The 25424-nt window shown below is 37.0% G+C and overlaps 1 protein-coding gene and 1 pseudogene across 19 annotated transcripts in view; both read left to right on the forward strand.

Annotated features, from left to right (window-relative positions):
- AHI1 (Abelson helper integration site 1) overlaps positions 1–25424 on the forward strand; it is a 229367-nt gene that overhangs the window by 28885 nt on the left and 175058 nt on the right. For all 19 annotated transcript variants that reach the window (XR_003521334.2, XR_003521333.2, XR_003521335.2 and 16 more), the window contains 5 exons: positions 4975–5194; positions 6135–6327; positions 16204–16299; positions 22369–22554; positions 23655–23807. Coding sequence is in view for 14 of the 19 variants with exons in the window: in XM_027601494.2 (XP_027457295.1) it covers positions 4975–5194; positions 6135–6327; positions 16204–16299; positions 22369–22554; positions 23655–23807 (848 nt within the window). In the remaining 5 variants the exon portion in view is untranslated. The remainder of the gene's footprint in view (positions 1–4974; positions 5195–6134; positions 6328–16203; positions 16300–22368; positions 22555–23654; positions 23808–25424) is intronic.
- On the forward strand, positions 15235–15375 carry LOC113928199 (annotated as a pseudogene).

A 25424-nucleotide genomic window follows, 5' to 3' on the forward strand; every position in this document is an offset into this window, starting at 1 on the left:
GGTTATGATGTATTCTCTTTCTATATATGTATATATTTTTTAATCTGTTATTGGATTTGATTTGCTAATACTTTGTATAGAACTTCTGTATCTGGGGTCATGAGAGAGAATGGTTTGTGCTTTTCCTTTCTTGAAATACCCAGAGTTTTTGATATCAAGGTTTTGATAATCTGAAAAATAGTTGGGAAATGTTTCATCTTTTTCAATTCTCTGGAAGCATTTATATAAATTGGTTTTTTCTTCCATAAATGTTTGGAAGAATTTACTAATGAAGCCTTATAGGCTAAGGTTTCCTTGTGGGAAGAATTTTAAATCAGAATTAGTTTCTTTAATAAATATCACTCTTCATATTTTGTTTTTTCTGTCAGCTTTGAGAGACTGTATTTCCTGAGGAATTTGTTCATTTAATCCAAATTTTCAAATTTTGTCTGTCTACAGCATCTGAAAGGGTGTCCCTTGATACTGGAATTTGTTTTTTTTTTTTTTTTCAATTTCTTGGTCAGTCTCAGGATTTTCAGTTTTCAAAGAATCAGCCATTGGCTTTGATTGTATCTGTTCCACATTTGTGTACTGTTTGGTTATTTTATTTGTATTAGTTTCTTCATTCTCCTTTCTTTGATTTGCTGTTTTTAGTTTTGTAAGATAGATTTTATAAGATTTCAGTCTTTATATGTATTTAAGTCTTTAAGTTTTCATCTACATACTACTTTAGCTGCATTTCACAAATTTTTGATATATCTTCATTATCATCCAATAAAAACATTTTCTAATTTCCATTTTAATTTCTCCTTTGATCACCCATTTTTAGAAGTATATTGTTTCGTCTCAGCCAACAGGTGATTTTCTAGTTACCTTTCTGTTTTGATTTCTATCTGCCACTGTTGTCAGAGAACATATTGTGAATGATTTCAGTCTTTTGAATTTATTGAGCCTTTCTTTATGACCAGCTTATGGTCAATTTGCTAAATATGTCATGTGCACTTAAAAAGAATGTGAATTCTGGTGTCATTGGGTACAGTGTCCTTTGTATGTCAGATCAGTTGTATTGTGTCCAGCTCATCTTCCTGATTTTTTTTTGGCTTGCTTATTCTATCCATTTGTTGAGATAGGTATTAAAATTCACACTGTGATTTTGGGTTTCTCTCTTTTCTCTTTATTTCTGTTAGTTTTTTTCTCTTTATGTATTTTGAAGTTATGTTATTGACTATGTGCATGTTTAGGAATCTTATATCTTCCTGTCAGATTGACACTTCCAAGTTGTCTTAATCATTCAGGCTGCTGTAACAAAATATCATAGATTGGATGGCTTAAACAATAAACAGTTATTTGTACAGTTCCAGAGCCTGGAAAATCCAAGATCAAGGCACCCACAGATTTGTGTGTGGTTGAGGACCCATTTCCTGGTTGTAGACTGATGTCTCTTTACTGTAACCTCACATAGAAGGGTAGCTCTTTGGGATCACTTTTTTTTATCACTTTTAAAAGGACACTGATTCCATCTATAAGGTCTCTACCCTCATGACTTAATCACCTCCCAAAGTCCTCACCTTTTAGTACTATCACATTGGAGGTTAGGATTTCAACATATGACTCTTATGGGGACACAAGCATTCAGTGTATAAGAACAATCATTATGTGGTATCTTTTTTTATCTCTAATAATTTTCCCTCGTAGTCTACTTGTAGTTTGAGTTTGCATAATATAATTTTTCCCATCCTCATTTCTCTGTCATAACCCACAATACACTGCCAGGTGCTGCCAACTTGGTAGAGAAGGGGTAGCCTTCAGACCTGTGCCTGATCCATGGTCCCCAGTCTAGATAGAGCTTGCCATTACTCCATTTCTCCCCCACCCCACCCCCTAGGCTTCCTTTACTTGGGACACAGTGTCTCTGCATTTCCTTCCTTTTTTGCCTTCACCTCTTTTCTTCCCCCACCCTAGAACATGGGGGGTCTCAGCCCCCAGCCTGTGAGCTCCTTGGCAGCAGACCCTCAGTAAATGTGAGGTGCTGCACCCCCCCAAAAGAGCAAAAAAAAAAAAAACCCTTCTTGTTTGCAGTCTTTCTGTGTCCTTATATTTATTATCTCACTGTTTTGTGTTTGTTTTACACTGTTTTGTGTATGATCCACCTGTCTTATATTCCTTTTTCTCCTTCTTTTGAATTATTTATTTTAAAATTTTTCTTCTTATATTAACTTAATTATACATTCTTTTATAGTTTTTTGTTATCCTCAAGAACATTAAGTTTATTCTTGACTTACTACAGTCTAATACAAGTTAATTCCCTAACAAAATATGCTTCCCTAACAAAACACTGCTAGAACATTAGAATAGTTTAATTCCATCCAAATTTTGTCAGGTGCTTTTTCTGCATCTCTCTCTCTCTCCTGCCCCATAGGTTTCTTATCATGCATTTTAGTTCTGCATGTATTTTAAACTTCACAGCTATTATAGTGACCATTTTGTACAGCTGATACTAATTTATATTCACCCCCAAATTTACTTTTTCCTTAATGAATTTACATTTTTCCATTTTTCATCTGCTTGAAGAGCTCTGTTAAGTATTTCTCCTAATATGCTAATCCCCTCAGATTTTGTTGTGTAAAATGCCTTTACTTTCATTTTTGAATCCTATTTGCTAGCATAGAATTTAGGTTGCAAGTTGGTTTTCTTGGCTTTGGAAAAATCATAGTTATCTCCTGGCTTCCATCATTTCTGTTTCCAGCAGTTATGCCCCATTAGTGGGATTGTGACTTTTTTTTTCCTCTGACTCATCTTTAGATTTTCTTTTTGTCTTTGATGTCAGTCTTTTATCATGTTATGCCTAAATATGGCTTTGTTGCAATTTAACCTGCTTAGAGTTTACTGGTTGATATCACTTCTCAGTTGTGGAAAATTCAATTATTCAGTTATTTTTTAGAATGTGGCTTCTTCATTATTCCCTCCTCTTTTTCTAGATTATAAATTCACATATATTCTTTTAAGTGTGTCTACTTATTTCTTATGTTTTTTCCCTATATTCTTTTTAAAATTTTTTCCATTACGCTTCAGCTTGGATATTGATACTGATCTTTTTTCTCTTTCACTAATCATGTCTTTCTTTGTGTCCAGTATACTATTAAACACCTCTGTCTATTGAGTTCTTAATTTCAGATGCTGTGGGGTTTTTTTTGTTTTGTTTTTTTTTTTAAGTAGGCTCCATGCACAGTGTGGAGCCCAAGGCAGGGCTGGAACTCACAACCCTGAGATCAAGACCTAAGCTGAGATCAAGAATCAGACACTCAACTGACTGAGCCTGAGCCACCCAGACACCCCTCAGATGCTGTATTTTTCATTTCCAAAATGAAAATGTCTGTTGTTGTTTTTTTATGGATTCCAGTTCTTTGCAGAAAGTTTCCATTTTAACCTATTTTTTCCTTTATTTTCTTGAACATATTAATAACCATAGTTATTTAAAGTCCTTGTGTGCTAACTCTAGTCTGGATCATCTGTGGGTCAGCTTCTGTTTTCGGTCTTTTCTCTTAGTTGTTGGTCATATAGTCTTGCCTCTTTTATGCCCAGTAACTTTTTATTCTATACTAGATATTGTGTGTAGAGTGCTAGAGGTCCCAGATGATTTTATCATTTACTAGAAAAGGTTTCCTTAGTCTCTTAGGCAGATAGGGTGGGAAACTGATTTTAATCCATCAGGAATTGAGCTATGTCAGGGCTGGATTGTAGTTTTGATAAAAACTGTCTTTGATTTGCTCCATTCCTAGGATGTGGACTTCCAGGAGTTTTGAACTGAGAATCTGGCAGGTATTTGTCTCCTCAGTCTAAAAGACTGGGAGATTCAGTTTTGCCCTTCTGAGGTTTTTAGCCTGGTCCTTTAGCCTCCTGCCCCATTCAGCTTCAAAATTTGGCAGATATCTTGAAGCGGGGGGTGGGGGGGGGGAACTGGCCATGTGTTTGGCCCCTCAGGTCTACAATTTTGTCACTCCAGCCCCACGTGAGTGCCAAAATCTCTGCTGGTTTCTCTGTACCCCAGTAGGGGCCTTCTGCCAGGGGCCATGCCTGCACCCAGAATTGGTAAGTGACCCCAGGTGAAAAGTGGCTATAGGTGGAAAGTGCTCTCTAGGGCTTTATTTTGCCGGTTTTGTTTCAGGCCCCTCCCCCTGGTGGGTCATTTGTCTCCTCCAAATCTCCCCACAAGCCTGGGAGATTTCACTACTGTAGCCTCTCATGTAGCCTCAGAATACAGTTTTGTGGGGGAAAATTAGCTATGTGTTTGAGGCTCCTCAAATCTCTAATGTGACTGCTGTAGCCCTATCAACCACTTACCACTAAAAGTTTTGCAGGTACTCTTTCTCCCAGTGGTGACGTTTTGTGGGGGCCAAACCCTGATCATTAGCCCACACCCCGAATCAGCAAATGTCCTCAGAGACTAAAACAGCTACTAGTCCATCAGCATATCAGTGAATGATTCTCCCTCTCTGGAATTTTAGTTCATCTGCTGTACATTGTCTCTGTACTGTTCTGATGCCTTTAAAAATAAGGTTTTTGTAATTCATTTGACTTTTTCAAGTTGTTGTTACGAGAAGCATTGACTGGCTGCATCCTACTACATCCTACCCAGAAGTAGAAATTACAGTTACAAATTGAGTGATGCATATTCCACTTAAGAAAATACCTAGATAAAATTGCTTTTTTGTCTTTGGTTCTCATTATTTTCTTTTTGTGTTCTTGGTCCTTGTTAGGGAAAAAAAGAAAGATTCCTCACCCTATTTTAATGCATTAGTAAATGTAATACTTTACTCTCGAGTGTCATCTACTCTTGTCTGGCTTTTTCCTTCTTTTCTTTTGAAGTTACTTTGTTAACAAAGACAAATAATCATGGATTATAAAGATAAGGTTATATGTAAATTCAGTGTATATTGTTGAATATATGTTGTGGGAACAATTAATTATAATGTTGATTTTATTCCATGCATGTAGTTTCAGATGATAATGAAGAAACTGATGGTGATGGTGTTCATGAAGTAACAAGCCGAGATAGTCCAGTTTATCCCAAATGTTTGCTTGATGATGATCTTGTCCTGGGAGTTTACATTCACCGCACTGATCGACTTAAGTCCGATTTTATGATTTCTCACCCAATGGTAAAAATTCATGTGATTGATGAGAATACTGGTCAATATGTCAAGAAAGATGATAGGTAATTTTTTTTAATTGCATGGCCAACCCTTGAAATTGAAACTGTCTACAGTAGAAGTCCTCTTTTCTGCCACTGAAAGTCAATGGAAATAGAGCTAAGGGTTTGTATTAGAGAATAATTTACTTGTTGTAGATGTTCATAGATCATTGATACTGATCAGTATCTTTTCTAGAAGAAACAGAGAACATTTGTTAATTCAGTGATTCATTTTAAATAGAGGGGAGTTGAGAGAGCTTCCAAACTTAAATGACTAATTTATGGCATTGAACTTGTAGTGTAAATCACTGAGTGTTGCACTGTACATGCTTTAATTGTCTAACTTCATATTTTTCTTTTGAAGTTAACAGGTTACTTGGGCCTCATACGAAGGCAGTGAATCTTGAATTTAATTTTTTCCTAGTATTACTTCTATAGCTAATACATGCTTGAAGCTAACATATAAAAAGCACAGTGAAATAAATGATTATACTAGAATTCAAAAAAGTCATTTGCTTGGAAAAGTGACAGCGATGAGGAACATGAAGATTATCAAAATTCAGTTATTCAGTTATCTTAGGGCATACAAAAAATATGACATACCTCAAAAGGGTTTGCAATGCTGTTGTGCTCATTTTCTTATTTAAATGTACTGTACTATTTTATTACAAACTCATTTAAGATTCTGAAGGAGTCTAGCTCTGTATGTTGCACTCTCACTTTGTATTTCTGTAATAAGATAATTCTGTGAAACCAATCGGTAGTGTATAGATACAAGATAATCGTAGGGTATTACCACTTCTAAGTCTCATAAATTTGGAATTTTCTCAGTGGAAAACCAAAATAATTTTTCATTATATATCATGACTATTCATTATTTCTTCACTTTGAGCACTGTATTTTTTCTCATTTTCTCAAAATTATCATAAAGAATTGTGTTAATGGAAGTATCTTTTTTGGACAGTGAACGTCCTGTTTCATCTTACTATGAAAAAGGGAGTGTGGATTACATTCTTCCTATTATGACCCAACCATATGATTTTAAACAATTAAAATCAAGACTTCCAGAGTGGGAAGAACAAATTATATTTAATGAAAACTTCTCCCATTTGCTTCGAGATTTTGATGAGAGCCCTAAAGTCATCTTGTTTTTTGAGGTATGAATTGAATAGAACAATTTAAATTTTGGTTAATATTTTAATAGCATAAATGTAAGCTATTTTTTTAGTAGTTTAATAATGCAAGAAAGTAGTGGGAGGATTTAATCCCTAGGATTTAGTGTTTGTAATATGCTGTGGAGATACAGTATGTTGTAATAGAGTATTTGCTGGGCATTTACCAATGTAAGTAATTAGCCTTGTAAATCACTCGGTATTATTTAATTCTGACAGTAATACTATGACTGTAAACTGAAGTGATGAATCTAATCTATATCTATACAATCCTCCATTCTTAACCCATTTTACAGAATGTAAACTCATTTAACTGTATTGGACTCCCTAAGAGTTTGTATACAACCAAGGGAAAGATGAACACTTTGACTAATACAGTGGAATATATAACCAAGATGAAGTAGAACTTCTAGATGTGGAGGGTGGATGGAGGGTCAAACAGTCAGGGAAATCTTTATGAAATATATGGCCTTTGAGCTGACTTGTTATTCTAATTTTTTTATGGCAAAGGAAATCAAGGTTCAGAGTATAATGTTGTTTACCCAAAGTTATTCCAATATTTTTTTTGCATTTTTTAAAAATTTTATTATGTTAGTCACCATACATTACATCATTAGTTTTTGATGTAGCGTTCCATGATTCATTGTTTGCGAATAACACCCAGTGCTCCATTCAATATGTGCCCTCTTTAATACCCATCACCAGGCTAACCCATCCCCCGAACCCCCTCCCCTCTAGAACCCTCAGTTTGTTTCTCAGAGTCCATAGTCTCTCATGGTTCATCTCCCCATCCAATTTCCCCCCCTTCACTTTTCCCTTCCTACTATCTTCTTTTTTTTAACATATAATGTATTATTTTTTCAGAGGTACAGTTCTGTGATTCAGCAGTCTTACACAGTTCACAGTGCTCACCATAGCACATACCCTCCCCAGTGTCTATCACCCAGCCACCCCATGCCTCCCATCCCGTACCACTCCAGCAACCCTCAGTTTGTTTCCTGAGATTAAGAATGCCTCATATCAGTGAGATCATATGATATATGTCTTTCTCTGATTGACTTATTTAGCTCAGCATAATACCCTCCAGTTCCATCCATGTCATTGCAAATGGCAAGATCTCATTCCTTTTGATGGCTGCATAATATTCCATTGTGTGTGTGTGTGTGTGTGTGTGTGTGTGTGTGTGTGTGTGTGTGTGTGTGTATATATATATATATCACTTCTTCTTTATCCATTCATCTGTCGATGGACATCTTAGCTCTTTCCATACTTTGGCTGTTGTGGACATTGCTGCTATGAATATCAGGGTGCACATATCCCTTCGGATAACTACATTTGTATCTTTGGGGTAAATACCCAGTAGTGCAATTGCTGGATCGTAGGGCAGCTCTATTTTCAACTTTTTGAGGAACCTCCATACTGTTTTCCAGAGTGGCTGCACCAGCTTGCATTCCCACCAACAGTGTAGGAGGGTTCCCCTTTCTCCGCAACCTTGCCAACATCTGTCGTTTCCTGACTTGTTAATTTCAGCCATTCTGATTGGTGTGAGGTGGTATCTTGAGGTTTTGATTTGGATTTCCCTGATGCCGAGCGATGTTGACTTTTTCCTGTGTCTGTTGGCCATTTGTATGTCTTTTTTGGAAAAATGTCTGTTCATGTCTTCTGCCCATTTCTTGATTGGATTATTTGTTCTTTGGGTGTTGAGTTTGATCAGTTCTTTAGATTTTGGACACTAGCCCTTTATCTGGTATGTCATTTGCAAATAATCTTCTCCCATTCTGTCGGTTGTCTTTTGGTTTTGTTGACTGTTTCCTTTGCTGTGCAAAAGCTTTTTATCTTGAGGAAGTCCCAATAGTTCATTTTTGCCCTTGCTTCCCTTGCCTTTGGTGATGTTTCTAGGAAGAAGTTGCTGCGGCTGAGGTTGAAGAGGTTGCTACCTGTATTCTCCTTTAGGATTTTGATGGACTCCTGGCTCACATTGAGGTCTTTCATCCATTTTGAGTCTATTTTTGTGTGTGATGTAAGGAAATGGTCCAGTTTCATTCTTCTGCATGTGGTTGTCCAATTTTCCCAACACCATTTGTTGAAGAGACTGTCTTTTTTCCATTGGACATTCTTTCCTGCTTTGTTGAAGATTAGTTGACCATAGAGTTGAGGATCCATTTCTGGGCTCTCAATTCTGTTCCATTGATCTATGTGTCTGTTTTTGTGCCCGTACCATACTGTCTTGATGATGGCAGCTTTGTAATAGAGCTTGAAGTCCGGACTTGTGATGCCGCCAGCGTTGCTCTTCTTTTTCAACATTCCTCTGGCTATTCGGGGTCTTTTCTGGTTCCATACAAATTTTAGGATTATTTGTTCCATTTCTTTGGAAAAAGATGATGGTATTTTGATAGGGATTGCTTTAAATGTGTAGATTGCTCTAGGTAGCATTGACATCTTCACAATGTTTGTTCTTCCAAACCATGAGCATGGAACGTTTTTCCATTTCTTTGTGTCTTCCTCTATTTCTTTCATGAGTTTTCTATAGTTTTCTGAGTACAGATTCTTTGCCTCTTTGGTTAGATTTATTCCTAGGCATCTTATGGTTTTGGGTGTAATTGTAAATGGGATCGACTCCTTAATTTCTTTTTTCTGTCTTGTTTGTGTATAGGAATGCCACTGATTTCTGTGCATTGATTTTATATCCTGCCACTCTACTGAATTCCTGTATGAGTTCTAGCAGTTTTGGGGTGGAGTCTTTTGGGTTTTCCACTTAGAGTATCATATCATCTGCAAAGAATAAGAGTTTGACTTCTTCTTTGCCTATTTGGATGCCTTTGATTTCTTTTTGTTGTCTAATTGCTGTGGCTAGGACTTCTAATACTATGTTGAATAGCAGTGGTGATAGTGAACATCCCTGCCGCGCTCCTGACCTTAGGGGGAAAGCTCTCAGTTTTTCCCCATTGAGAATGATATTCGCTGTGGGTTTTTCATAGATGGCTTTTATGATACTGAGGTATGTATCCTCTATCCCTATACTCTGAAGAGTTTTGATCAAGAAAGCATGCTGTACTTTGTCAAATGCTTTTTCTGCACTCTTGAGAGGGTCATAGGGTTCTTGTTCTTTCTTTTATTAATGTATTGTATTATGTATGTATTAATGTATGTATTAATGTATTGATTGATTTGTGGATGTTGAACCAACCTTGCAGCCCAGGAATAAATCCCACTTGATCTTGGTGAATAATCCTTTTAATGTTCTGTTGGATCCTATTGGCTAGTATTTTGGTGAGAATTTTTGCATCCATGTTCATCAGGGATATTGGTCTGAAATTCTCCTTTTTGATGGGGTCTTTGTCTGGTTTTGGGATCAAGGTAATGGTGGCCTCATAAAACGAGTTTGGAAGTTTCCCTTCCATTTCTATTTTTTGGAACAGTTTCAGAAGAATAGGTATTAATTCTTCTTGAAATGTTTGGTAGAATTCCCCTGGGAAGCCATCTGGCCCTGGCCTTTCGTTTGTTGGGAGATTTTTGATGACTGCTTCAATTGCCTTAGTGGTTATAGGTCTGTTCAGGTTTCCTATTTCTCCCTGGTTCAGTTTTGGTAGTTGATACATCTCTAGGAATGCATCCATTTCTTCCAGGTTATCTAATTTGCTGGCATAGAGTTGCTCATAATATGTTCTTATTGTTTGTATTTCTTTGGTGTTGGTCGTGATCACTCCTCTTTCATTCATGATTTTGTTGATTTGGTTCCTTTCTCTTTTCTTTTTGATAAGTCTGGCCAGGGGTTTATCAATCTTGTTAATTCTTTCAAAGAACCAGCTCCTAGTTTCGTTGATCTGTTCTCCTGTTCTTTTCGTTTCTATTTCATTGATTTCTGCTCTGATCTTTATTATTTCTCTTCTCCTGCTGGGTTTAGGCTTTATTTGCTGTTCTTTCTCCAGCTCCTTTAGGTGTAGGTTGTGTATTTGAGACCTTTCTTGTTTCTTGAGAAAGGCTTGTATTGCTATATACTTTCCTCTTAGGACTGCCTTTGCTGTGCCCAAAAGATTTTGAACAGTTGTGTTTTCATTTTCATTGGTTTCCATGAATTTTTTTAATTCTTCTCTAATTTCCTTGTTGACCTATTCATTCTTTAGTAGGATGCTCTTTAGCCTCCATGTATTTGAGTTCTTTCTGACTTTCCTCTTGTGATTGAGTTCTAGTTTCAAAGCAGTGTGGTCCGAAAATACGCAGGGAATGATCCCAATCTTTTGGTAGCAGTTGAGACCTGAGTTGTGACCTAGGATGTGATCTATTCTGGAGAATGTTCCATGGGCACTAGAGAAGAATGTGTATTCTGTTGGTTTGGGATAGAATGTTCTGAATATATCTTTGAAGTTCATTTGGTCCAATGTGTCATTTAAAGTCTTTATTTCTTTGTTGATCTTTTGCTTAGATGATAGGTCCATTTCAGTGGGGGGGGGGGGTTGTTAAAGTCCCCTACTATTATTGTATTGTTGTCGATGTGTTTCTTTGCTTTTGTTATTAATTACCTTATATAATTGGCTGCTCCTGTGTCAGGGGCATAGATATTTACAATTGTTAGATCTTCTCGTTGGATAGACCCTTTAAGTATGATATAGTGTCCTTCCTCATCTCTTATTATAGTCCTTGGTTTAAAATCTAATTTGTGTGATATAAGAATTGCCACTCCAGCTTTCTTTTGGTGTCCATTAGCATGGTAAATGGTTTTCTACCCCTTCCGTTTCAATCTGGAAGTGTCTGGGTCTAAAATGAGTCTCTTGCAGACAGCATATCGATGGGTCTTGTTTTTTTATCCAATCTGATACCCTGTGTCTTTTGGGGCATTTAGCCCATTTACGTTCAGGGTAACTATTGAAAGATATGAATTTAGTGCCATTATATTGCCTGTAGGGTGACTGTTACTGTATATTGTCTGTGTTCCTTTCTGGTCTATATCACTTTTAGGCTCTCTCTTTGTTTAGAGGACCCCTTTCAACATTTCCTGTAGGGCTGGTTTCGTGTTTGCAAATTCCTTTAGTTTTGTTTGTCCTGAAAGCTTTTTATCTCTCCTTTTATTTTCAATGACAACCTAGCTGGACATAGTATTCTTGGCAGCATATTTTTCTCATTTAGTGCTCTGAATATATGATGCCAGTCGTTTCTGACCTGCCATGTCTCTGTGGATGGGTCTGTTGTCAATCTAATATTTCTACCATTGTAGGTTACAGATCTCTTGTCCCGAGCTGCTTTCAGGATTTTCTCTTTGTCTCTGAGACTCGTAAGTTTTACTATTAGATGTCGGGGTGTTGACCTATTTTTATTGATTTTGAGGGGGGCTCTCTGTGCCTTCTGGATTTTGATGCCTGTTTCCTTCCCCAAATTAGGGTAGTTCTCTGCTATAATTTGCTCTAATATACCTCTGCCCCTCTCTCTCTTTCTTCTTCTTCTGGGATCCCAATTATTCTAATATTGTTTTGTGTTATGGTATCACTTATCTCTTGAAGTCTGCCCTCATGAGCCAGTAGTTGTTTATCTCTTTCTCAGCTTCTTTATTTTCCATCATTTCATCTTCTATATCACTAATTCTCTCTTCTGCTCATTTATCCTAGCAGCTAGAGCCTCCATTTTTGATTGCACCTCATTAATAGCCTTTTTGATTTCGACTCAGTTAGATTTTAGTTCTTTTATTTCTCCAGAAAGGGTTTCTCTGATCTTTTCCATGCTTTTTTCAAGGCCAGCTAGTATCTTCATAATCGTCATTCTGAACTCTAGTTCCGACATCTTACTAATGTCCATATTGATTATGTCCCCGGCGGTTGGTGCTGCCTCTTGTTCTTTTTTTTGAGGTGATTTTTGCCTTCTGTCATTTTGTCCACAGGAGAATAGATGAATGAGAGAACAAAATGGTAACAGGGTAACAACGACCCCAGAAAAATATACACTAAACAAATCAGAAGAGACCTGAAACCAGGGAAAAGAAAGGGAAAGAAAGAAAAAGATTAAAAAAATAAAAAGAATATGATCAAATATGGTCAGGCTAGTGAATCAGTCAGTGCCACACACTAGATTTCAAGCGTATTTTGGTCTGTTAGAAGAAACTGCCTCCCAAAATTTTAAAGAAAGGAAAGCTTATATCTGTACAAAAATAAGGGTTAATATGATGAAGGGATAGAATATGATTGTAAAGATGAAAACTATAAAAGATTTTATAAAAGGAATTGATAAGTTGGTTGAAAAAAGAAAGAAGAAAAATTAAAAAAAAAAAAAGGCAGAGAATGTGATCAGGCAGGAGACTAGAACAAAGCCATACACTAGAGATTTAGGGTATATTTTGGTCTGTTAGAAGAAACTGTATCCCAAAATTTGAAAGAGAGAACTTATATATATATCAAAAATAAGGTTAACTACTATGAAGGGATAGATTATGACTCTAAAAATGAAAAATAAAAAAGATTTTTAAAAAGGGGATTGATAAGATGTTGGCTGAAAAAGGGAAAAAGAAAAATTCAAAAAAATTTTTAAAAATTAATTTTTAAAGACTAAAGAATCACGGGGAAAAAGCCATGAATTCTCTGTGCAGTATTGCCCTAGCACTGGAGTTCTGCGGTCTCATTGATGCGTAAACTTGGTCTGGGCTGGCTGTTCTTGCTGATCTTCTGGGGGAGAGGCCTGTTGCTGTGGTTCCCAAATGTCTTTGCCGGAGGGGGAATTGCCCCGCCCTTGCCAGGGCCGGGCTAAGTAATCTGCTCAGGTTTGCTCTCGGGAGGTTTTGTTCCCTGCAGGCTTTCCGTACAGCTTTGGAGGATGAGAGTGAAAGTAGCGGCCTCCCAATCTCCGCCCCGGAGGAGCTGAGAACTCGGGGCCCGGCTCCTCAGTGAGCCCCAGAGAAAAGCAGTCAGTCACTCCCGTCTCCCCGGTCTCCGGCCGCTCTCTGTGCTCGCCCAGCCTGTGACCGAGCATTTCTATCTGTGGCACACGACCCCATTTGGAGTCTCCAAACCCAGCAGATTCCCCCCTCCCCCAGGGCAGGAAGGGGAGTCTCCCCGATCTGCTGCTTGTTGGGTCCCTGCTTCCAGAAAGTGGTCGCTTTTTTCTTCAGAGAGTTGCTGCTATTCTTTTCTTCGATCTCCCATTGAGTTCCTAGGTGTTCAGAATGGTTTGATCCCTATCTAGCTAAATTCCTGGGACCAGATGAAATTTAGGTCTCCTACTCCTCTGCCATCTTGTTCCTTCCCCCCAAAGTTACTCCAATTTTAAGTGTAGGTAATTTGTATTTCAAGATGGTTTGAACCTGAAATACACATTTCTTTTTTCTACTTCATGTCATCTCTCTATAAGCAAAGGGAAGTGGAGAAACCTCTCAGTTTAAGCAAGATGGGGATTAGCATTGGAACAGCAGGGCATGACCAACGCCAATGACTGATGATGTGCAATTGTTTTTATGATCTTTAACTTTCAGATGATCTGTGTACGTGATGTGACTATTCCACCATTTACATCTGTGATTATGTTGTATGATTTATACAGAGCTGTGATTTTTTAAAGAGTAATGTAACTTGTATATCAAGGAACTTTTTCTTTGTCATAGAAATTTGTCCTTAGGTATAATGTTCCTTCAAATATTTTAGTAATATTTGTAGATTTAAGAAAGATTGTTGGATTATGACTTTTTGGTTGCTTCTTAAGGTTTTTGGGGGTCGTTGTTTTGTTTTTAGTTTCAAGAGTAGAATTTAGTGATTCATTGCTTACATATAACACCCAGTGTTCATCCCAACAAGTGCCCCCCCTTAATGTCCGTCACCCGCTTAGTCCATCCCCTCACCCACCTCCCCTCCAGCAACCCTCAGTTTGCTCTCTATAGTTAAAGAGTCTCTTATGGTTTGCCTCCCTCTCTATTTTTATCCTATTTTTCCTCCTCTTCCCCTATGTTCATCTCTTTTGTTTCTTAAATTCCACATGAGTGAAATCATATGGTATTTGTCTTTCTCTGACTGACTTATTTCACTTAGCATAATACACTCTAGTTCCATCCATATTGTTGCAAATGGCAAGGTTTCGTTCTTTTTGATGGCTGAGTAATATTCCATTGTATTTGTGTGTGTGTGTGTGTGTGTGTGTATTTACATACACATACATAACACACCCCACATCATCTTTATTCATCAGTCAACGGACATTTAGGCTTTTTTCATAATTTGGCTATTTTTGATAGTGCTGCTATAAATATTGGGGTACAGGTGCTCCTTCGAATTGGTGTTTTTGTATTCTTTGGATAAATACCTAGTAGTGCAATTACTGGGTCATAGGGTAGTTCTATTTTTATTTTTATTTTTTTAAAGATTTATTTATTTATTTTGAGAGAGTGAGAATGAGAGAGAGAGAGAGAGCACATGAGAGGGGGGAGGGCCAGAGGGAGAAGCAGGTTCCCCGCTGAGCAGGAAGCCCGATGTGGGACTCGATCCCGGGACTCCAGGATCATGACCTGAGCCGAAGGCAGTCGCTTAACCAACTGAGCCACCCAGGCGCCTGGGTAGTTCTATTTTTAACTTTTTAAGGAACTTGCATACTGTTTTCCAGAGTGGCAGTTGCTTCTTAAGTTTTAACATGATATGTTATTGTCTACAAAACTACTTTTGATTTCAACTTTTAAGGGTTTATTAAGGACAACTTGGTATCTATCAGAAGTCTTTAAAATCATTATTCCACTTTTCAGCATTTCTACTAAGGAAAAAATTACAAAAACACAAAGACGTGTGTGTAAGAATAAACACTTTAACAGTAAAAATTTTAGGGAGACAAATCTCTTCAGTCAGGAAGAGATTTGGTTATATAAATAATAGTTTTTATTAAATTTATGGTATTTGTAATACCAGACTATATTAGGCAGACATTAACATGATGATCGCTTCTCGGCCTTTTGGCTAAGATCAAGTGTAGACATTAACATGATGAAATACATATGTATGTATTGGCTTGAAGAAATATTCACTACGTGATATATAAAAATAGTTTGCAAAATAGCATTGGATTTGTAGTAACATACATATATTTAGGAATGCACAGAAAAAGGTTTAGGTATAGTATAAACCATATGTTAATGTTGACCATCTATGGATCTGGATTACAAGTTGTTTTTACTTGGTTATATATTTTTCTTGTTAGTGTTTTTTCACTGAGCATCTGTTGTATCTAAAGACAGATTTAAGTATAAAAGAAGAGGGATGAATGGAGTCCGTATCATTTTTTAAGCTATCTATAAAGATTTGTTAGCTCAGCTTTGAGAAGCACCAGTAAGGAAAAAGTGATAGTCTCTTTTAGTCTATAAGTATACTTATAGAATACAGGTGGTGTCTGTGGGAGGTTTGTTCCAAATTCCGTGAGTTTTAACATCCAGATGGGATGGAAATATGAAGGAAATCCTCTTGAGAAGCCCAATGACCGCATATATCCAAAGAGAAAATTCCCAACTTCAGAAAGGTGATGTAAGGAAGGACCCAGATACAAGATCATGAGCTTTTTAAACAATCATTTGAAGTCTGCATTCATACATTAAAAAAAAAAATTGTTAAGAATTCTATGACTGGTATATTTGTGCCTAGACTATATTTGAGGTAATTAATACTTCGTCTTTGACATGAAGTAAATCTTAATAAATAATTTATTGATAAAAAAGTGGTCAAAAATGGACCCTCACTAACAGGATGAGTTAACTTAAAGGTGAATGAAGTAAGAAATGCTTTTCTTCCTGGTGAAGAAAACACCTTTTAAGTGTACAACTTACGTTTTTAATTTCAATGATATGTTACTAGAAAATATTAAATTTTAGGGTGGCTAGTGTTCTGTGAAGTAATTTTTTATACTTATTTACAGATTCTTGATTTCTTAAGCATGGATGAAATTAGGAATAATTCTGAAGTTCAAAACCAAGAATGTGGCTTTCGGAAAATCGCTTGGGCATTTCTCAAGGTATGTTTTCCACCCATTTTAAACGCTTTAAAAATAATTTTCAAATCTGATTGGCTACATTTTCCCCAAGTCTGTTTGGTTTTATTTAAGGAATTATGATCTAAGATTGCAGTTGTGAAGAATTGTTAATGCAAGCTAAAGTGATACTCAGATTCTTAAATATCTATTGAGTGTCTAGTGTGTGCCAGATACACTATTTGGTTCTCAGTATGTAGTATTGAAAAGGATACACAAGAACCTGCCATCATTTATTCAACTTAAAAGATACTTATTAGGGGTTCCTGGGTGGCTCAGTCGTTAAGCGTCTGCTTTCAGCTCATGTCATGGTCCTACGGTTCTGGGATGGAGCCCTGCATCAGGCTCCCTGCTCCGCGGGAAGCCTGCTTCTCCCTCTCCCACTCCCCCTGCTAGTATTCCCTCTCACTGTCTCTCTCTCTCTGTCAAATAAATAAATAAAATCTTAAAAAAATAATAATTTATTTAAAAAAAAGATACCTATTAAACCCTTTCTGTGTGCCAGCAGTGGTTCACGTCAGTAAACGAGAAAATAAACTCCTTAACCTTGTTTACTTCATATTTTAACTTTTGTTTAGGAAAGCAAATATAAAACAATTGTTTATACAATTTATCATTTATTGAAATTTTTGTAAATACTGTGTGGAGGTCAGGGAAAGATTTCCTAAGGAAAAGGCGTTGAACCTGAGTATTAGGTAGATGGTAGCAGGGGGGAAGAGAGAGAGTTATGGGTAGATAGAGGGTATCATATTTGCAAAGACATGATGTTGGAAGGAGTGAGATACACTCAAATAACCAAAAGGCCACTGAGATTGGAGGACAGAGACTGAGGGGGGAAATGGTGTCTGAAGAGATTGCTGAGTAGACAGGGTCTTGATCATGCAATGATCTTTGCATTAGTCTTTGAAGCCATTATAACAACAGGAAGTCAAAATAGAATTCTAAAAAACAATGGGAAGCCATTATAGGATTTTTTTTTTAAGATTTTATTTATTTATTTGAGAGAGAGAGAGAGAGAGAGAGAAACAGCATGAGAGGGAGAGGGTCAGAGGGAGAAGCAGGCTCCCCGCTGAGCCGGGAGCCCGATGTGGGACTTGATCCCGGGACTCCGGGATCATGACCTGAGCCGAAGGCAGTCGCCCAACCAACTGAGCCACCCAGGCGCCCCCATTATAGGATTTTAAACAAAAGGGTAGAATAGTCTGATTTAGGTTTTAGAAAGATGACTTTGCTTGGTGGAGAATGAATTAGAGAGGGTGTACATATATATATAGTGGAAGATTATGGTTGAAAATTCTTACAGTAATCTTGGTAGGAAATGATGGTGTCTTTAACTAGAGTGTTTCAGCAGAGATGAAAGATGTGATAGGTTGATTTTTACAAAAGGGAACATTTTAATTTTTTATTTCTGGTATCCTTTATTTCTGACCTCAGATATAAATGAGTTATAAAAAGTCTTGAATTGGGGCACCTGGGTGGCTCAGATGGTTAAGTGTCTGCCTTCGGCTCAGGTCATGATCGCTGAGATGGAGCCCCACATCAGGCTCCTGGCTCAGCAGGGAGCCTGCTTCTCCCTCTCCCTCTGCCTCTCTCCCTGCTCATGCTCTCTTTCTCCTTCTCTGTATCTCTGTGTCTCAAGTGAATAAATAAAATCTTAAAAAAAAAAGTCTTGAATTAACCTATTTTGTACAATTTATAAAACTTTTCTGTTTGTGTATCCATCCATTCAACAATATTTATTAAGTGTCTATGAAATGCCAGGCACTCTGCCAAATACAGAGCATTCAGAGATAAATTAGACATTGTCCTTGCCCTCCAGTTCAATTTCTGTATAAACATGTTACATGATTATGTGCTATAGAGTGGGTGCTGTGAAAACCCAAGTAAGGCACTTAATTCACATTGGGGTTTAGAGAGATGCTTTAGAAGAGGTGCAGTCTGGGACACCTGCATGGTTCAGTTGGTTAAGCGGCCTCTTCTTGGTTTCATCTCAAGTCATGATCTCAGGGGTCATGAGATCCAGCCCTGTGTGGGACTCTGAGCATGGAGACTGCTTGGGATTTTCTCTCCCTCTCCCCCTACTCTGCTTCTGCTCGCATGCACTATCTCTCTGAAAATAAATAAATAAATCTTAAAAAAAAAAAAAATAGCTGCAGTCTGACTGCTGAAAGGAAGCCAGATTGGCTGTGGGAGGAAGTAATTAGAGTGGACTTAGGAATCCCTTGGTCCAGTATAGCTTCTAAAATCACCCTTTTGTAACCTGTTATAACTTTTTTGTATCCCCTTCATACTGCTTTTGAGAAAAAAAAAAAAAAAGCAAAAGCCAAAAAAAGATTGCTTTCATATAGCAAATGCTGTCATTTTGTGGTCTTATTAGAAAACACTTTTGTTCCTTTTAAAAATGCTAAGATTTGGGGTGCCTGGGTGGCTCAGTCGTTAAGCATCTGCCTTTGACTCAGGTCATGATCCCAGGGTCCTGGGATCGAGCCCCACATTGGACTCTCTGCTCTGCAGGGAGCCTGCTTCTCCCTCTCCCACTCCCCCTGCTTGTGTTCCCTCTCTTGCTCTGTCTCTCTTTGTCAAATAAAAAAGTAAAATCTTAAAAACAAAACTACAACTAAAAAAAAAAATGCTAAGATTTGTGAAAAACTGCAATAATAACTACAAACTGCACTTGGAAAACAATGTCTAATAGCATCTTTACCTTTAAGTGTATATAGACTTTTATTTATCCATTTTATGCCATTGGCAGAAATGGCAAATCAGAAATTCTCCCATCTCTACTCCCCTACCCCCGCCACAAAGGGTAAGTATTCTGTCTACTTCCTCTGTTGTAACATTTCTGTATCACCTTCATAGATTGTAAGTTTTTCAAAGTCACTGGTGACTTCTTTTTGGCAAATTTGTTGAACATATTTTAGTCCTTATTTTACCAGATCTCTTTGCATTTGTTATATCACTCTCTTGAAACTCTCTCTTTTTTAATTATTACCAGCTCCCAGAATATTAGTGGCACAGGGGAAGTGTTCAGTGAATGTCTGTTGAGAGAATTAAAAAATGTATGGACTAGAAAAAATCTATCTTTGAACATAGCATGGGGGCACCTGGGTGGCTCAGTCGTTAAGCGTCTGCCTTCAGCTCAGGTCATGATCCCGGGGTCCTGGGATGGAGTCCTGCATCAAGCTCCGTGCTCAGCAGGGAACCTACTTCTCCTGCTCCCTCTGCCTCTCCTCTCTGCTTATGCTTTCTCAAATAAATAAATAAATAAAATCTTTAAGAAAGTAGCATGACTCAAAATAAAATTTAAGTGTGTTAATACCTATACCATTGGTTCCAGGAATGTCCTAGATAATTGTAGTTACTGTAGTGATCCAAATAAATCCCAAAGGACCGTACCCAGATATAAATGAGACTTTATCTTAATTTCAGCTAGAGGCACTTTTAATTCATTTAGCACATATATATTACTATTATATTATAAAATAATAAAGCTTTATTTAGCCACATTCTACATTATATAATTGTAACCATAATGACAGGATCTTGGCTGATCTTCATCATTTAGTCATGCTAAGCATCATACTTGTGTAAACTAGATTGCCTGGTGAGTATTAAAACAACCTATAGAAAGTATGATTTAGAAGGCGGGAATAATATCTCATAATAATATTCTCTTATGATAAGCTTTAGGCAGATAGAAGTAGGATTTATGAAGGAAGTCTCGAGGGCTTAATATTTAATTACTGAACACTTCTATTACTCTTTTGAAACTGTTCTTTATCCCTGTATATCATAACCTGGATGTTGGTTATGGTTTTGGACTTCCTTTGCAAAATCCTAATTCAGCAACCATTTATCACATGAGATTTGTAGACCCTGCCCAGGAACCTGTAGAATTTATTCAGCAGAAGCAGTACCCTGCTCCATGTGTATCTGTTCAAGCAATCTGCTTACCAAGCATATTAGGCAGTCCCCCTTGGAAACAGCAGTGGCCTCGGGCCAACAGCTGCTGCAGCAGCCTGTGTTCCCTCCTGCTCCAGCCCTGTGGCACTGTTGTCTGGGATCTCTGCGGCCGTCCTCTGGAACCCTGGTACTTCTCTCAAGCTTTCTGAAACCTTCGCTATTTTTCCTTGCATGACAGGGTTCTGTCCTGTCTGTCATGGGAGTTCTGCCAATTTTAATGTGATCATGGTATAAACAGTAAAATGATTTAAAAATGAAAAAAAAAACAAAGCTTATGACCTCCATTGACTTTACATCCTTCCTTAGAAGGCTAGGGATGAAATGGGCTACATTTTTGCCAGTTCTGTTTATTGATGCCTCCTTCCTGAACACACTGCAATCTGGATTTTGTTTCAGCTGTGAAAGTATCTCCAAACAAATCATCAGTGACTTCTATTTGCCACCTTAGTGAGTGAACATTTTTCATTTATTCTTTTATCACACCCGTGTGTGTGTTTAATACATCCCTCTCTTGAACCTCTGATGCGTGGGTTTTCTTGACACCATCCTTTCCTACTTTGCCCTGTACCATTCCTTCAGTTTCCTTCATGGTGTTCCACTTACCTCTCTCATATCAGTCCTACTCATGGTTTCAGCTTTATTCCATTTTTCTTAGACCACTTTTCTTGCCTCTGTCTCAGATTTCAGATATTTCAACTTGGATGACCTATAAATATCCCAGACTTTAGCATCCTTTATCCCTTCTGTATCTGCTACTTGAGTTGATAGCACTGCCATCAGCCCAGTCTTCCACATTTAGAGCCTTAGAGTTGCACTGTTCATTTTGGTAGCCACAAATCATGTGTGGCTATTTGAATTCAAATTAATTAATTAAAATTATAATTAAAGATTGAGTTCCACAGTTGCACTAGTCACACTTCAAGTGCTCGATAACCGTATGCAACTAGTGTATCTTGTACTGGGTACCACAAGTATAAAATGCTCGCATCATCACAGAAAATTTTATTGGACAGCACTGCCTTAGAGTCTTTCCTAAATCTTCCCTTCTTTCCCTTTCCAAGTTGATCAGTAACAGCTACTGAATATATTCCCTGCATTCAGTCCTCGTTCTCCTAAGCTGTCACCTTCATGTTCTGCCTCAACTGCTGCAAAAGCCCCCAATTGTCTCCTCCTAATTTGTAGAGGACACAAAGGTTAACATGACATTTTCTACTTAGAGTTATAGTCTAGTGAAAGGGGACCTATTTTGAGTTAATGAGATTTTTATTTTTCTCATAAGCATCTCCATTTATTTAGCTTAAATATAAGTTGTTTTAGGTTTTTTTATTGAATAGCCTTTTTTAAGAAGGTAGACTAAAACATTTTTAAAGGTAATGAATACCTTGAATGAGTTTATGTTAATTACCTTTTGAAAATGATTTTGACTTTTTAAAAATTAAAACATTAAAATATTACCATTAAAGGAGCGCCTGGGCAGCTCAATCAAACAACAGACTCCTGATTTTGGCTCAGGTCATGATCTCAGGGTCCTGAGATTGAGCCCCATGTTGGGCTCTGCGTTGGGTGTGGATTCTGCTTAAGATTCTCTCTCTGCGCCACCCCCCCACTTGTGCGCACGCATGTGCACTCTGTCTTCCCTCCCCTCTCCTGTGCATGTGCTCTCTCAAAAAAATTTTTAGAAAATGTTCATTAAAAATACTGATACTAAACAAATGGAAAATTTCTTTCTATGTTTAAATATTATGCATTTTAACTTTATCACTGTTGTTTCAAATAAAGGTGTCTTGATTACCTCCTTTGTGCCAAGTAACATCTGACACAGTAATGCAAATGCTTTACCAACAGCCTGAACTTGTACAGGCCAAGCAGCTATCAGGAAAATATTTAAAAAGTAATTTGGGTTACCTTTTGTCAAAAGGATCTGGAATTGTGTTTAACCAACTGTGTCAGTGTTCTTTGCTTTATATATCTTAGGAATTTCAGCATGCCATATTAATCTTTTTAAAATGAGTTTTTGACTATGTACTGTTGCTTTACTGGATGTATTTATTTTCAGTGAAAATAACATTTTTTTGGAATTCTTATTTTAAGCTTCTCGGAGCCAATGGAAATGTAAACATCAATTCAAAACTTCGTTTGCAGCTGTATTACCCACCTACTAAGCCCCGATCCCAATTAAATGTTGTTGAGGTTTTTGAATGGTGGTCAAAATATCCAAGAAATCGTTATCCATCAACATTATACGTAACTGTAAGAGGATTGAAAGTTCCAGAATGTGTAAGTTAATAGCACATTCTCTGTTACTGAAATTAAATGGTGACGTTTTTCATTTCTAAAAAGATAAGGTCTCTAAATTATTTTAATAGTTTCTAGGATATAAAAGTACTTTCAACAATTATGTATTAGGCCTATACTAGCTAATATGTAAAAGATACTTAAGTGAATATTAATTACTAAATATAAGTTTTGGTGTTAGGAGAATTTTTTAAAAATATTATTGGCTTTTAAAAATTAAAGATTAAAGAATGATGTAAAGTAAGTGTTGACAAATATTTTCCGTAAAGCCCAAGAGTAGTTAATATTTTAGGCTTTGTAGACCATACAGTTTTTGTTGCAACTACTCAGCTTTGCCTTTGTAGCGAGAATGTGGCTACATAGATGTATGTAGGCAATGCTAAACAGATGAGTGTGGGTGTGTTCCAATAAAACTTTATTGGGAAAAACAGCAAGCTACATTTGGCCCAGGCATTTGCAGTACTATGATTTACAGGCACACTTTCCACAATATTATTCAAATAATCAGTAAATAATGTTTCTACTACTGTTTTCCACAGATTAACACTGTGAATGATTTTAGCAAAGAATTGGTTCTTAAACGAAACTTTTGTTTTAGACAATAAGATATTTCAGGACAGTTGCATATTCTGTAAGTGATGTTATTAGTGTGACTACAGCATTGGTTTGCATTAATTTGAATGGAGTTAAATCTCTTTTTAGAAAAGGAAGATTTAAAAACTTTAGGTCTTTATGATACCAGTTTTGTCATATTAAAGGGAGGGATACCATAGTGTATCAGAGCTGTGACATAACATCTGGTAGGTATTAGTGAAGAGGCAGAAACAAAGGGATAGAGTTATTAAAACCATTTCATGTAACCATTGGAGTTCTGTTTTTTCCCTCCCAACTTTTAAGGCTTTTTGGTTATAGACCAAGCACCTTTTATCTTATTTAGAATAATGTACATAAAAGTAGAATGCTTTTCTGGGTTACATTTTGAAAACATTTCCACGTTGTTTGTTTCAGTATTTTAAAAACCCTATATGCTAGAAAAAGGTTAACTTGACATTTACATTTTCTCATCTTCTATACACATTTAGATAAAGCCATCTTACCGTTCTGTGGTGGCTCTTCAGGAGGAAAAAGGTAAACCAGTGCATTGTGAACGACACAATGAGACCAGTTCAGTCGACGCAGAACCTGGACTAGAAGATTCCAAAGAAGTAGTGAAGTGGAAACGACTACCTGGGCAGGTGAAGTGCTTGATTATTCTCAATTCATTTAGAGATACCCTTATTTATTTTAAAAGCTCCAACAGCTCTGAGGGTAATTAACTTGCTACTTGAAATTTTCAGATTATCCTTGCTTTTAACCACAGTCTTGTCTTTCCATTAATTTACTTGATAATTAATAGTAGAGTGTGTATCGCATAAAAGCACTATCTTGTGTTCTTTGTTTGGGGACTTGGGTTAGTTTTATCAGTTGGCTGGAGCTGCCAGAAAGAAATACCGCAGACTGGGTGGCTTAAATAACAAGCTTACTCCTTCATAGTTCTGGAGGCTGAAGTCCCAGGGTTAAGGTTTAGCAGGGTTGGTTTACTCTGAGGCCTTTCTCCTTGGCTGGCAGATGGCTGGCAGATGGCTGCCATCTTGCTCCTCTTCAGGGTCTCTTCTCTGTGCCTGTAGATCCCTGGTGTCTCTTCCTCTTACAAGGACAGCAAATCTTATTAGATTAGGACACCACCCTAAAAAAACAAAGCTCTTTAAAGATTTTTACCTCCAAATATTGTTACATTCTGAGGTACTGGAGTTAGGGCTTCAACATATGAATTTTGGGGGACACAATTCAATCTAGGATAGCAATAAAAAAACAGATTTTTGATGTTTTCAGAGGTTAATCTCTTAATGGGTTTTCTTAGTAAAATGGATTTTATTTAAAAACGGATCTTTCTAATGGATTCATGATATTTTTTTTTTTCAGTCCCCAGCTTCTTCACAATGAATCACATTTTGATGAAAATAATATACATGTATGGTTTTCTGTCACAAGTTGAGGAGTATTTAAGCTTTTACTAATGTTTTCCTTCCTGGTTAGCATGTTTTGCAGTAGCAAGAAGCATTGCTGATGAGAGTTTTGCAAATCTCTTACTTATTTCCACAAAGAGTAGAGTGGCTCATTTTGTACATCTGAGCCATTGCCAGATGCAGTTTATGCAAAATCTTAATTTATCCAAACATTCAGTATATACATAATAATAATAATTTTCTTAGACCTTTTTACATTATTTTGCATCACATATGACCTTTTTGAGGCCAATTTTACAGATATATCTTAAAATCATTTTTAAGTACTTTGAACATAATAACATGTAGAGAATAACACTTAGACTGTGCCCTTGGGGGACCTTCCACATCATTTGGGGAAGAAGGAAGCAGTTACAGTGTTGTTCGCTGTTAGGTATACTGCAGAGAAGCCTTGAGGAAAGACAGGCCTAAAAATAATTCCACAGATTAGCAGTTCTCAAAGTGTGATTTGGGAACTGTTGGAAGTCCTGAGACCCTTTCAGGGTGTCTGCAGAGTCAACTAATTTTTGTAATGAATCATAATGATTCTCATTTCATAATGATTTACTTTGTCTTTTTCACTTTCATTCTCTCAAGTATGCACTAGAGTTTTCCAGAGGCTAAGTGATATGTGATATCACAAGAGAGTGACTGCAGAAGCAATTATGAAAATCTGGCTATCTTTTATTAAGCCAGATATTAAAGAGATTTTCACAAGTGTGGAACAATTCTATTTTATGTAGTTATCTTTCATAAAAAGACTAATGTCTTTATGTTAACATTTAATAGGTTTGCTGTTTTTTTTTT

This window comes from Zalophus californianus, chromosome 7 (assembly GCF_009762305.2).
Source record: "Zalophus californianus isolate mZalCal1 chromosome 7, mZalCal1.pri.v2, whole genome shotgun sequence".
In the NCBI taxonomy this organism is placed as follows: Eukaryota; Metazoa; Chordata; class Mammalia; order Carnivora; family Otariidae; genus Zalophus; species Zalophus californianus.